This window comes from Oncorhynchus keta, chromosome 11 (genome assembly GCF_023373465.1).
Source record: "Oncorhynchus keta strain PuntledgeMale-10-30-2019 chromosome 11, Oket_V2, whole genome shotgun sequence".
Lineage (NCBI taxonomy): Eukaryota > Metazoa > Chordata > Actinopteri > Salmoniformes > Salmonidae > Oncorhynchus > Oncorhynchus keta.
In genome coordinates, this window is record NC_068431.1 from 12,705,762 (window position 1) to 12,720,658 (window position 14,897).

Genomic DNA, 14,897 nt, shown 5'->3' on the forward strand with positions numbered 1-14,897 from the left:
CCAGTGCTTCAAGCCTCCTCCTCCTCTCTCGCTTTCTCATAACACCCGCAAAATGTCTGTCGAATCCTTCGCCCTACACTTCTCTGTCCAATGCATATACAGTTGAAGTCGGAAGTTTACATACACTTAGGTTGGAGTCATTAAAACTCATTTTTCAACCACTCCACAAATTTCTTGTTAACAAACTATAGTTTTGGGGAATCGGTTAGGACATCTACTTTGTGCATGACACAAGTAATTTTTCCAACAATTGTTTACAGACAGATTATTTCACTTATAATTCACTGTATCACAATTCCAGTGGGTCAGAAGTTTACATACACTAAGTTGACTGTGCCTTTAAACAGCTTGGGAAATTCCAGAAAATTAAGTCATGGCTTTAGAAGCTTCTGATAGGCTAATTGACATCTTTTGAGTCAATTGGAGGTGTACCTGTGTACCTTCAAATGCAGTGCCTCTTTGCTTGACATCATGGGAAAATCTAAATAAATCAGCCAAAAAATGGTAGATTTCCACAAGTCTGGTTCATCCTTGGGAGCAATTTCCAAATGCCTGAAGGAACCACGTTCATCTGTACCAACAATAGTACGCAAGTTTAAACACCATGGGACCACGCAGCCGCCATACCGCTCTGGAAGGAGATGCATTCTCCTCGAGATGCAGTCTCCTCGAGATGCAGTCTCCTCGAGATGAACGTACGTTGGCGTGAAAAGTGAAAATCAGTCCCAAAACAACAGCAAAGGACCTTCTGAAGATGCTGGAGGAAACAGGTACAAAAGTATCTATAGCCACAGTAAAATGATTCCTATATCGACATAACCTGAAAGGCCGCAAGGAAGAAGCCACTTCTCCAAAACCACCATTAAAAAAGCCTGACTATCGTTTGCAACTGCACATGGGGACAAAGATTGTACTTTTTGGAGAAATGCCCTCTGGTCTGGTGAAACAAAAATATAACTATTTGGCCATAAGGACCATCGTTATGTTTGGAGGAAAAAGGGGGAGGCTTGCAAGCTGAAGAATACCATCCCAACCGTGAAACACGGGGGGGGGGCAGCATCATGTTGTGGGGGTGCAGCATCATGTTGTGAGGGTGCTTTGCTGCAGGAGGGACTGGTGCACTTTACAAAATAGATGGCATCATGAGGTAGGAAAACTATGTGGATATAGAGGCAAAATCTCAAGACATCAGTCAGGAAGTTAAAGCTTGGTCGCAAATGGGTCTTCAAAATGGACAATGACTCCAAGCATACTTCCAAAGTTGTGGCTTAAGGACAACAGAGTCCCGGTATTGGAGTGGCCATCAGAAAGCCCTGACCTCAATCCTATAGAACATTTGTGAGCAGAACTGAAAAGCATGTGCGAGCAAGGAGGCCTACAAATCTGACTCCGTTAAACCACCTCTGTCAAGAGGAATTGGCCAAAATTCACCAAATTGTCATTTGGTTCCAACCACTGACACCAACACATCTGACTGAACAGCAAACCCACTCTTGTTTTAACGGCTCTGCATTATAAATATTTGAGAAAAATGCATTGTACTGTAGTCTATCTTTTCACAACTTGAGAAGAAATCCAACCAACAGGTCATTCATTGTACATAATGTTTTTTTATTGGATGTAAGTACATTTTCAAAATTCCTATTCTTGTATCTAAAGACATTTCAGGTGAAGTGGTACTGTCTTTAATTCATAACGTTATACACCTGTGGAGAAACATCAGCAGACACAATCCACACTTTTGTGCTTATCTTTTTTTGCAAGTATTTTTTTGGTAATTATTTCAGTTTTCACATGTTCACAATAACAGACTAAATTATCTTCAGTAATTCTTATACCAACATGCTCACAATGTTTCTGACCTTTTTGTAATCAAAACAACACCAAACAACACTCTGTTTCTATGTGCTGGTCTATCGTGGCTGCTTCAGTCTATTGTGGGTTTCTTTATGGATCACAGATTCAGAAGGGCGTGTAATAAAACCAAAATTACAGGACTTGCATTCACTTAGAACAAGGGCTCTACCACTGTGTATAACTAGCTAGAAAACAGTCTCAGACCGATCGCTCCAACTGAAATAGAAAATTGCATACTTTAATCTCCCTCTCTCTTGTAATATATGTTTTTGACGGTAAACAGATCCATCCGCATTTGCGTTAATTTCATAATTGATACCTCAAACTGTGTAGGATAGACGTTTTAAAAATGGCACGGTCTGAATATTCTATTTTTTTGTTTGTTTTGGGACTGAGAAGGGTCTATTTCTGATCATTAATTCATTATCAACTATATTCAAATACAATCCTCTCTGATTGATCTATGATTATGTTACCATATAGTGTGCATTACGTGAGTATGTACAGGTTTATCTTTTTCAAATACTTTCTTGTTATGTACAATATAATTCAGCCAACATTGTGCAAAAAAGCTCCATTTGAAGGCCACCGTGTGTCTTGTCATTCCACTATGCTCTTTTCCAGAACTTGTAAACTAGAGTACTTAGTAAGACTAATCTTTTTGAACTGGGCATTAGTTTAATCTTTATTTAAATAGGCAAGTCAGTTAAGAACAAATTCTTATTTTCAATGACGGCCTAGGAACAGTGGGTTAACTGCCTTGTTCAGGGGCAGAACAACAGATTTTTACCTTGTCAGCTCGGGGATTTGAGCTTGCAACCTTTGCAGTTACTAGTCCAACACTCTAACCACTAGGCTACCTGCCTCTAACCACTAGGCTACCCTGCCTCTAACCACTAGGCTACCCTGCCTCTAACCACTAGGCTACCTGCAGCCCAGTGAAGTAGTAAGTAAGGTGATGTAAGGTGGTGGTAAACAATATACAATCAACTCAAAGGAACATGTTTTTTAAAACACTGAACAAAAACTGCACTCAGGTCCTCACTGTCAGTTCAGTGACTCTGGTTGTAACCAACATGTACAGTATTCAGATTGACAAACACACAAAGGAAATTATCCCATATTTACATCTGCAAAATGGGCAGCATTCACTTTTGCATCGCCATCGTATAACCATCTTTGTTGAATGTTTAACATGCTGAATAATCCTCTTTATAGGCTCTGCTGTTGTGGAAGTAACACAAAACCACCTTGCAGACTCTCCTGGAACAGGGCTACTCATGAGAGCCTACAAAGTGTGTTACGCTCACTGCATCATCAGTTACAGCATATTACAAACTGAATGGTTTGAGGCCTGAATTCTGATTGGCTGAAATTGATATGACAAAACATGTATTTTTACTGCTCTAATTACATTGGTAACCAGTTTAAAATAGCAATAAGGCTCCTCAGGGGTTTGTGATATATGGCCAAAATACCATGGCTAAGGGCTGTATCCAGGCACTCCGCGTTGCGTCGTTCATAAGAACAGCCCTTAGCCGTGGTATATTGGCCATATACCACACCCCCTCGGACCTTATTGCTTAATTCGACTATGCACAGGCCAGTGTGAGACACCTCCCACTATGATTCTTCAGGTATAATGAAAATAACAACATTAACATCAGTCTGCTGTATTATGCAGACTTTCATTCAGGTCTCACAGGGTTGAGAATTTTACAGCTTGTTGATGGATGTCATTATTTACATATAAAATATAGTACATTTTAGGGTTACTTAGAATATGATATTTACATATTTAATGATATTTACATATGAAAGATTCTGAATCTATCCTTTTTAACTGACAACATAAAATACTTTGGAATGAAGTTAGTCCTTTGTAGCTCAGTTGATAAGACATGGTGCTTGTAACACCAGAGTTGTGGATTTGATTCCCAGGACCACTCATACATAAAATATATGCACACATGACTGTAAGTTGCTTTGGATATAAGTGTCTGCTCAATGGCATATGGAATATTTTGATAGAAAATTAATCTAAATGGGGAAAACCACATTGTGTACTGTATTAACTTCCAATCCTCTGTTTGGATAGAGATCTAAACCATACCACTGAATAGTAGTCAAAATGCATGGATGGATTGTTCATGTTATTTTACAAGAAAACAAATATGTTTTGTATAGGAAGTCAACAACTATATTTGATATTTGTGCTGAGTATTTCATTATAATGTATAATGTCCATGATAGTCATTCTGGAAAATACATACAATGGGCAATGCAGGGGCAACTAAAAAGATCCTAACAAATAGAGACTGTTTTCGACCGAGACAAATAAATATAATATTGCATCAAATAAAGAAAAATTACGATTTCTGCTTTTGTCTTTTTTTGGTGTTATTTTAATCAACCCATATCTTTCATGAGATCTGAATCAATTATCACTATTGATCAGAACTGGGTTGAAATACTATTTCAAATATTTTAATTACTTTCCCATACATTTTAAGTAAGAAATCAGATATAATTTATTTGAAAAGACAAGTAGTTGACAATTTTATTGTATTTGAAATAAGTGTTTGAAAATGCTCTAAAATTCCCTATCCCCTAAAATTGTGCATTGAAGATTTGATTGTATCGAAGACCTATATCTTTCAGTGTTTGATGAGCAGATATATTGAATGGGTTTCATGATATTCATAACATCCCTGTTGTAATATCCAAATCCTTTCACGTCATAACGCTTTGAAAACAGACAAAGACATGTAATAAGCAATAAGCTAAAACTGTGAAGTCACTATGAAAAGTACAACATTCAGTAGCAATGCCTAGTGGAAATGATTGAAAGCTCAACAATTGATCATGCTGTTGAATTAAATATAGATCTTTTTCAGGCTGAAGAAACGAGAACATCGTCACCCGTTTGACCTTTGAATCCAGCGCTAGAGTGAAAGTATATCCAGAAGAGCGGTTCTGAGGAGAGTGACGAGGTGCCCAAACAGCTCACCATCATCTAGTACAGATTGTTGATGATGCACATCATAGTTCTGTTGTTCAGTTAGCGTTGAACGTTTTAGCGACTAGCTCTATAGAACTGAAGTGTATTGCAGCAGCAGTTAAATAGACCATGCAGTCTGTATCTGTATCTCACGATAACAAAATAAGATTTGCAAAGTTTGGCCATATTATATCAGTTATACTGTATGTAATATTACACAAAATAATGGCATTATTATGGAAATGATTAGAAAATGTCTGTGCTTTGTCATTTTTAATTCTCTATTGCGCATTATAAAAAAGAAATGCTCACATAACAAACGTGTGTTGTGACTAAATTGCAACATAATATTTAGATGTGGTATACAGTGAAAACAAGAGCAGCATGTCCTCATCAATGACCTACAAGCCTCATCAATTTCTGCAAGGATGTCCCCAACCATGTCTATTGCACTCATCAATGTACCCCAGCACCTAATCATCAATATCTATTGACCAGCATGCCAACAATTAAAACAGAAACCATCAACCTGTCATGGGATGTTGAGCAATGCTATCCTGCCTATTCTTTTCTGCACTCAAGTCACACATACATTGTTAAAATAAGCCTGTGTGTGTGTGTGTGTGTGTGTGTGTGTGTGTGTGTGTGTGTGTGTGTGTGTGTGTGTGTGTGTGTGTGTGTGTGTGTGTGTGTGTGTGTGTGTGTGTGTGTGTGTGTGTGTGTGTGTGTGTGTGTGTGTGTGTGTGTGTGTGTGTGTGTGTGTGTGTGTGTGTGTGTCGGTCTGTGCATGTGCGTGTGTGCGTGTGCGTTTGTTTGTGTGTGTGTGTCGGTCTGTGTCTGTGCGTGTGTCGGTCTGTGTGTGTGCGTGTGTGTGCACCTTCACAGGACTACGCCTCTCTTTTCAATCCTGTTTCTTGGTTTTTGACTTGTATCTCATTAAAACAAACTCCTTCTTCACGACCCCTTAAGGAACATCTTAATGTGTGTCCATTTCCATCTGAAAGCTGTTTTGATATATCTTTCGGTGTTTTTCAAATTCGCCAACTGACTATGGCTGTATCCATTTTGGGAGGTTAGCCATCAGTTTGATACTTGGGGGAGTTTAAAGAATAGTGGTGAAAAAATCCCATACTTCCTCTGGAGTCTCCTGCATTCCTGAAAGTGTTGAAATCGAACCAGCTATTCATCCTACCTACTCTGGCAGCAGGTATTTTTAGAAAGAGCATTGTCGGGACAGCATGAATAATTTATCATTCTGATGCACATTTATCTTCGACCTCCGTGCCATCTGAATGCAGCTCCTGCACCAATAACATCATGGGGTCAAAACTCATCAATGTGTGTAACACAATCTCACGCACAGACCAATTGTGCTCTTTAGTGCTTTTAAAAGATTGTTGATAAAACTGTGCCATCAGATATATCCTTGGAGAGTAAGCGTTTGAGGAAGAAAGTTGTCTTTTGTCCATTGTCATTATTTCATTGAGAACAGCCATCCAGAACCTAAAGCATAAGTTATACAGTAGACGCTCCGAGGCAGTGGTGAACACATACATACATACATACATACATACATACATACATACATACATACATACATACATACATACATACATACATACATACATACATACATACATACATACATACATACAGTGCCTTCAGAAAGTATTCACGCCCCTTGACTTTTTCCAAATATTACAGCCAGAATTCAAAATGGATTAAATGGACACAATACCCCATAATGTCAAAGTGGAATTATTATTATTACATATGAATTGAAAAGCTGAAATGTCTCGAGTCAATAAGTATTCAATCCCTTTGTTATGTCAAGCCTAAATAAACTCAGGAGTAAACATGTTCTTAAAACACCACATAATAACTTGTATGGACTGTGTGCAATAATAGTGTTTAACATGATTTTGGAATGACTATCTCATCTCTGTACCCCACACACAGAATTATCTGTAAGGTCCCTTAGTTGAGCATTGAATTTCAAACACAGATTCGACCACATACACCAGGGAGGGTTTCCAATGCCTCGTAAAGAAGGGCTCCTATTGGTAAAAAAAAAGCGACATTGAATATCCCTTTGAGCATGGTGACGTTATTAATTACACTTTGGATGATGTTTACACCCAGTCACTACAAAGATACAGGTGTCCTTCCTAACTCAGTTGCCGGAGAGGAAGGAAACTGCTCAGGATTTCACCATGAGTCCGATGGTGAGTTCAATGGCTGTGATAGGAGAAAACTGAGGATGGATCAACAACATTGTAGTTACTCCACAAAAAAAACAAAATGACCAATTGAAAAGAAGGAAGCCTTTACAGAATAAAAAATATTCCAAAACATGCATGTTTGCAATAAGGCACTAAAGTAAAATTGCAAAAAATGTGACAATTTTTTAAAGCTTTTTGTCTTGAATACAAAGCGTTATTTTTAGTGCAAATCCAACACAACACTGAGAACAGTCACTGACAACTACTCTTAAGAGTTTCAGGACAAAAAATAAACAGAATGGAGCTAAGCAAAATCCTAGAGGAAAACCTGGTTCAGTCTGCTTCCAAAGGACACTGGGAGACAAATTCACCTTTCAACAGGACAATAACATAATCTACACTAGAGTTGCTTACCAAAAAGACAGTGAATGTTCTGGAGTGGCCCAGTTACAGTTTTGAATTAAATCTGCTTTCAAATCTATGGCAAGACTTGACCTGCAATGATCAACAACCAACTTGAAAGATCTTGAAGAATTTAAAAAAGAATAGTGTACAAATACTGCACAATCCAGGTGTGCAACGCTCTTAGAGACTTACCCAGAAAGACCCACAGCTTTAATCACTGCCAAAGGTGATTCTAACATGTATTGACTCAGAGGTGTGTATACTTATTTAAATGAGATATTTCTGTATTTTATTTTCAAAACATGTTTTCACTTTTTCATTATGGGGCATTGTGAGTAGATGGGTAGGAAAATACATTTATTCCATGTTGAATTCAAGCTGTAACATAAGATCATGTGGAATAAGTCAAGGGGTAAGAATACATACATACAATACCTACATACATACATACACACATACAATACCCACATACATACATACACACATACAATACCTACATACATACATACACACATACAATACCTACATACATACATACACACATACAATACCTACATACATACATACACACATACAATACCTACATACATACATACACACATACAATACCTACATACATACATACACACATACAATACCTACATACATACATACACACATACACACATACAATACCTACATACATACATACACACATACATACAATACCTACATACATACATACACACATACAATACCTACATACATACATACACACATACATACAATACCTACATACATACATACATACATAAATACATACATACATACATACATACATACATACATACATACATACATACATACATACAATACCTACATACATACATACACACATACAATACCTACATACATACAATACATACAGTTAGCTAAACAGTCATGGTTTTATGCTTGTCTTTGTGACTCCTACAGCAGCTAGCCTGGCTCCGTCTCAGAGACGGTACTTTCTCAGCAGCTCCGCCTGCCACATGTACTTCCTCTCCGGGAAGCGTTCAGGGATCTTGATCTTACGAAAGTCCTGGATGCACTTCTCCAGCTCCTCCTCAATGGTGATCTTCTCCTTAGCTGGCCTCTTCTTACAGGTGCTGGTGTCTCGGGAGCTAGTGGTGAGCGTGCGGAGGAGATCACTCTTCCTGCGCTGTTCTGACTGCTGCAGCATCTGCACTGGGCCCTTCTTCAGCGGCCGGTCCAGGGTCTGGACATGGGAGTGGGACTGCCGGTTGACTGGCCCACAGATGACGGTACCCTGGGGTGAGCTGGCCTCTGACTGGCTCTCAGAGCTGGAGGTGGAGAGCTCGTTGAAGGAGGTGCCGCTCTCGCCCCCTCCGTCACCCTTGTGGTTCTTGCAGCAGCAGTCACAGGGTGGGGAGGACCACCGAGAGGTGCCACCTGGAACACAGAGGGAAAAGACGGTGAGACAAGGTCTAGCACAAGGTCTAGCAACAAGGTCTAGCACAAGGTCTAGCAACAAGGTCTAGCACAAGGTCTAGCACAAGGTCTAGCACAAGGTCTAGCACAAGGTCTAGCAACAAGGTCTAGCACAAGGTCTAGCACAAGGTCTAGCACAAGGTCTAGCAACAAGGTCTAGCACAAGGTCTAGCACAAGGTCTAGCACAAGGTCTAGCACAAGGTCTAGCAACAAGGTCTAGCACAAGGTCTAGCACAAGGTCTAGCACAAGGTCTAGCACAAGGTCTAGCAACAAGGTCTAGCACAAGGTCTAGCGCAAGGTCTAGCAAAAGGTCTAGCAACAAAATACAACACAACAAGGTCTAGCACAAGGTCTAGCACAAGGTCTAGCAACAAGGTCTACAGCACAGGTCAGCACAAGGTCTAGCAACAAGGTCTAGCACAAGGTCTAGCACAAGGTCTAGCAGGTCTAGCAAAGGTCTAGCAACAAGGTCAAGCAACAAGGTCTAGCACAAGGTCTAGCAACAAAATACAACACAATAACAAGGTCAATTTGGCGCTGGCAATATGCTGCTGTCACTACATATGGCAAACCTGTGAGCATGACATTTTATCTAAATTGAGTCACCTAAAACATGGCTTGTCCTTGGACAAAGAAATGGACTCTAAACAAATAAACACACACCAAAGAAGTGAAGTAATCTCTGACACAGAGGAAGAGGAATAATAGACAAAAGAAGGTCACAGAACAATGTCCCTTCCTGAATGACATGGTTGCTTTACATAAGAATCAAAGATCCAGACAATAGTTGTTGAAGTTTTAGTCACAATAGGTGGGTCGGATAGTCTATAGACTGTTTATCTTGAATCTTCCTCAGATGTGTTTGAAGCAGACAGCACACTCACCAGCCCCAGACTCAACCGTGCATTGGTAACTTCCTTTGACACTTGGCTATTGTTTGCATGCAACTTTGTGTGTGTGCTTCAATTGTTCCCCCAAAAAATATAACTCAAAGGAAGTGATGTTATGTAAGAAATTGCTGGTTGTATAGTGTTCTCAGCTGTAACGTTTAGGTAGCATATAAACCAAGCCTTATTTATGTTTCATGGTTACCTCTTAAATAATTCAATAAAGAGGGAGCTATTGCCTATGAATTTATTTCCAATTTAGCAAGAAGAAGACATCGCCTCTTGAAACACGTTTGCTTTGCACACATTTTCTTTTCATCAAGTTTAATCCAACAGTTTCATTTTATGTACAGCACAGCATTTAACATAAATACAAAGTATCTACTGGCAAATATATCATTGAGCTTTTATTAATCTAAGCATCAACAGTGGTTTAAGTTTGTTTACTTACTAGCATGACGAGAATCTATTTATACATCCTACATGTATTCATTTTATACCCCAGTCTTTCCACAAGACCCACCATGAATCATTCACAGTAGGCTATAAAACTATATAGTAATTACGGTCATATAAATACGATATTATTTGCAGTCAGATTTCAGGGAGTTCTGATGTCGTTTTCCAACACTCACTGTCATCTAAGTATAACCAGTGCATAGCTGCACACAGTCGAGTGCTACCTCTGTGGAATAGGGCATGCCATCAAATCTTGTGACAGAAATGGAGCGAAACGCCCTCAGTCACAGCCACTCCGGCAGCCACACAAAAACTCCATGGCTGCCTGCCCTAAGGGCCCTGGTCGAAAGTAGTTCACTACATAGGGAATAGGGTGCCATTTGGCATGCAACCTGTAATTACCACTGACAGCACAACACATCTTCCCCTACTCACTGGAGGACTGTGAATACTAGGCTGACATCTGACATGCGGGTTGGGTTCTTTCTATTGTGTTTATGTGCCAGGGAGGGAAGGCAACAGACATCTCTTGTCTTTATGTGCCAGGGAGGGAAGAACACAGATATCTCTTGTCTTTATGTGCCAGGATTCTAGGATTCTAAGTTTTGTATGGTATGTATTAATTTGTGGATGTCCATCATCAATTTTGTGTGATATACTCAGCAAAAAAAGAAACTTTCCTTTTTTAGGACCCTGTCTTTCAAAGATAATTCGTAAAAATCCAAATAACTTCACAGATCTTCATTGTAAAGGGTTTAAACACTGTTTCCCATCCATGCTTGTTCAATGAACCATAAACAATTCATGAACATGCACCTGTGGAATGGTTGTTTAGACACTAACAGCTTAGTGTTTTAAACAATTCATAAACAATTCATGAACAATTCATGAACATGCACCTGTGGAATGGTCGTTAAGACACTAACACTAAAGAAGCCTTTTTACTGACTCTGAAAAACACCCAAAGAAAGGCGCCCAGGGTCCCTGCTCATTTGTGTGAATGTGCCTTAGGCATGCTGCAAGGAGGCATGAGGACTGCAGATGTGGCCAGGGCAATAAATTGCTATGTCCGTACTATGAGATGCCTAAGACAGCGCTACAGGGAGACAGGACGGACAGCTGTCCTCGCAGTGGCAGACCACGTGTAACAACACCTGCACAGGATCGGTACATCCGAACATCACACCTGCTGGACAGGTACAGGATGGCAACAACAACTGCCCGAGATACACCAGGAACGCACAATCCCTCCATCAGTGCTCAGACTGTCCGCAACAGGCTGAGAGAGGCTGAACTGAGGGCTTGTAGGCCTGTTGTAAGGCAGGTCCTTACCAGAAATCACCGGCAACAATGTTGCCTATGGGCACAAACCCACCGTCCCTGGACCAGACAGGACTGGCAAAAAGTGCTCTTCACTGACGAGTCACGGTTTTGTCTCACCAGGGGTGATGTTTACACAGAGGCCTGTACTCTGGAGCGGGATCAATTTGGAGGTGGAGGGTCCTTTATGATCTGGGGCGGTGTGTCACAGCATCATCGGACTGAGCTTGTTGTCATTGCAGGCAATCTCAACGATGTGCGTTACAAGGAAGACATCCTCCTCCCTCATGTGGTACCCTTCCTGCAAGCTCATCCTGACATGACCCTCCAGCATGACAATACCACCAGCCATTCTGCTCGTTCTATGCGTGATTTCCTGCAAGACAGGTATGTCAGTGTTCTACCATGGCCAGCGAAGAGTCCGGATCTCAATCCCATTGAGCACGTCTGGGACCTGTTGGGTCGGAGGGTGAGGGCTAGGGCCATTCCCCCCAGAAATGTTCGGGAACTTGCAGGTGCCTTGGTGGAAGAGTGGGGTAACATCTCACAGCAAGAACTGGCAAATCTGGTGCAGTCCATGAGGAGGAGATGCACTGCAGTACTTAATGCTGGTGGCCACACCAGATACTGACGGTTTCTTTTTTTCTTTTGATTTTGAACCCCCCTTTGTTCAGGGACAAATTATTCCATTTCTGTTAGTCACATGTCTGTGGAACTTGTTCAGTTTATGTCTCAGTTGTTGAATCTTGTTATGTTCATACAAATATTTACACATGTTAAGTTTGCTGAAAATAAACACAGTTGATAGTGAAAGGACGTGTCTTTTTTTGCTGAGATGATGTTACAAATTACAATTCATATGGTGTAAAAAAAAAAATGTACAATATGTTACGAATTGAAATTCGTACAATATCTTACAAATTTGCAGAACGAATGATATGTTACAAATTCCAATTTTTTTGTGGCTAACATTAGCTCGTGGCTAATGCTAACTTTAGCTAGGTGTCTAACGTTAGCTAGGCTAGGGGTTAGGGGTTTAAGGTTAGGGTTAGGGGAAGGGTTAGCTAACATGCTAAATAGCTGCAAAGTAGCTAAGAAGTAGCAAGTAGTTACAAAGTTGCTAATTAAGTCAAATGCTAAAGTTGTCTGTGATGAGATTGGAACAAGCCGAACCATCCTACTTTAGTTTTTGTCTTAAGTAACTTTCTGTCAACCATACACAAACGTATAAATGTAACATATCATTTAGTGTCCTGGATTTACATTTACTATGTCTATGAGACTAATTGTGTCCCTCAGCATGCATAGGGAGTGTAATCCGTTACAGTTAATAGTTCTCTGTCCAAAATTGTAATCAGCCACGTAACTTTTGGATTACCCAAATAAATTATCAGATGAACATGTGCAGGTACAGATACTGGTGTGCAAAAGAGCAGAAAAGTAAATAAAATAAAAACAGTATGGGGATGAGGTAGGTAAATTGGGTGGGCTATTTACAGATGGACTATGTACAGCTGCAGCGATGGGTTAGCTGCTCAGATAGCAGATGTTTAAAGTTGGTGAGGGAGATAAAAGTCTCCAACTTCAGAGATTTTTGCAATTCGTTCAAGTCGCAGGCAGCAGAGAACTGGAAGGAAAGGCGGCCAAATGAGGTTTTTGCTTTAGGGATGATCAGTGAGATACACCTGCTGGAGCGCGTGCTACGGGTGGGTGTTGCCATCGTGACCAGTGAACTGAGATAAGGCGGAGCTTTACCTAGCATAGACTTGTAGATGACCTGGAGCCAGTGGGTCTGGCGACGAACATGTAGCGAGGGCCAGCCGGTGGTGGGTGGTATAAGGTGCTTTAGTAACAAAACGGATGGCACTGTGATAAACTGCATCCAGTTTGCTGAGTAGAGTATTGGAAGCTATTTTGTAGATGACATCGCCGAAGTCGAGGATCGGTAGGATAGTCAGTTTTACGAGGGTAAGTTTTGCGGCATGAGTGAAGGAGGCTTTGTTGTGAAATAGAAAGCCGACTCTAGATTTGATATGATGATTTGATTTGATATGAGACTGGGAGGAGAGTTTACAGTCTAGCCAGACACCGAGGTACTTATAGATGTCCACATATTCTAGGTCGGAACCATCCAGGGTGGTGATGCTAGCCGGGCGTGCGGGTGCAGGTAGCGAACGGTAGAAAAGCATGCATTTGGTTTACTTGTTACTTATTTCCTTGTGAAAAATGAATGCCACATGCTGCATTTGCTATAGGCCTATTGTTGACCTTTTTGTTGGTGACACTGATATCTTGATAATATGCAGCTGTATAAAGGGCAAATCCATTGATGAAACAATAACAACATGGTTGCCCCTCCTCTGTTTAGGTAAAAAGCTGAGGGATGGACTTGGAGGAACATATCTCAGATGAATAGACAGAGCTATGGATGCAAGGACTAATCATCCATGATATAAAAAGTGTTGTTTTAACCATGTTATGAGGGTATACAGTGTTTGTTTACATTTACAATGTTTACAAACATTGGAGAAAGACAAGCTTATATTTTGGGTTCTCATGGAGTGTGACAGTGTAACACACGAGGCATTTATGAGTTACATTCTGGATATATATAATTTATAAGTTCAAAAATGGATGTAGCATCTACAGATTGTCCCTTTAAGTCTATCAAACGTGTGTGACTTTGAGCAAGTGTCCATTAGGCCTATGGGTTTTCTTTTATCAGCATCAATTAGATTGAGCAATAAAAGCCCCACTGTTATTCCATAGGCTGGGATCGGCACTATGCAGCTGTTATTCCATAGGCTTGGATCGGCACTATGCAGCTGTTATTCCATAGGCTGGGATCGGCACTATGCAGCTGTTATTCCATAGGCTGGGATCGGCACTATGCAGCTGTTATTCCTATGCAGCTGTTATTCCATAGGGGCACTAGGCAGGCTGCAGCTGTTATGCAGCTGTTATTCCATAGGCTTGCAGCTGTTATTCCATATCGGCACTATGCAGCTGTTATTCCATAGGCTTGGATCGGCACTATGCAGCTGTTATTCCATAGGCTTGGATCGGCACTATGCAGCTGTTATTCCATAGGCTTGGATCGGCACTATGCAGCTGTTATTCCATAGGCTTGGATCGGCACTATGCAGCTGTTATTCCATAGGCTTGGATCGGCACTATGCAGCTGTTATTCCATAGGCACTATGCAGCTGTTATTCCATAGGCTTGGATCGGCACTATGCAGCTGTTATTCCATAGGCTTGGATCGGCACTATGC

The 14,897-nt window shown here is 40.6% G+C and overlaps 1 protein-coding gene across 1 annotated transcript in view; it reads right to left on the minus strand.

Annotated features, from left to right (window-relative positions):
* Positions 1-1,590: 1,590 nt before the first annotated feature.
* The window catches only part of LOC118372878 (BTB/POZ domain-containing protein KCTD16-like), an 89,929-nt gene continuing 76,622 nt past the window's right edge, over positions 1,591-14,897 (minus strand). Inside the window, exon 2 of the mRNA XM_052529460.1 lies at positions 1,591-8,916. Within this exon, the coding sequence (XP_052385420.1) occupies positions 8,459-8,916 (458 nt within the window). The 3' untranslated portion in view covers positions 1,591-8,458. The remainder of the gene's footprint in view (positions 8,917-14,897) is intronic.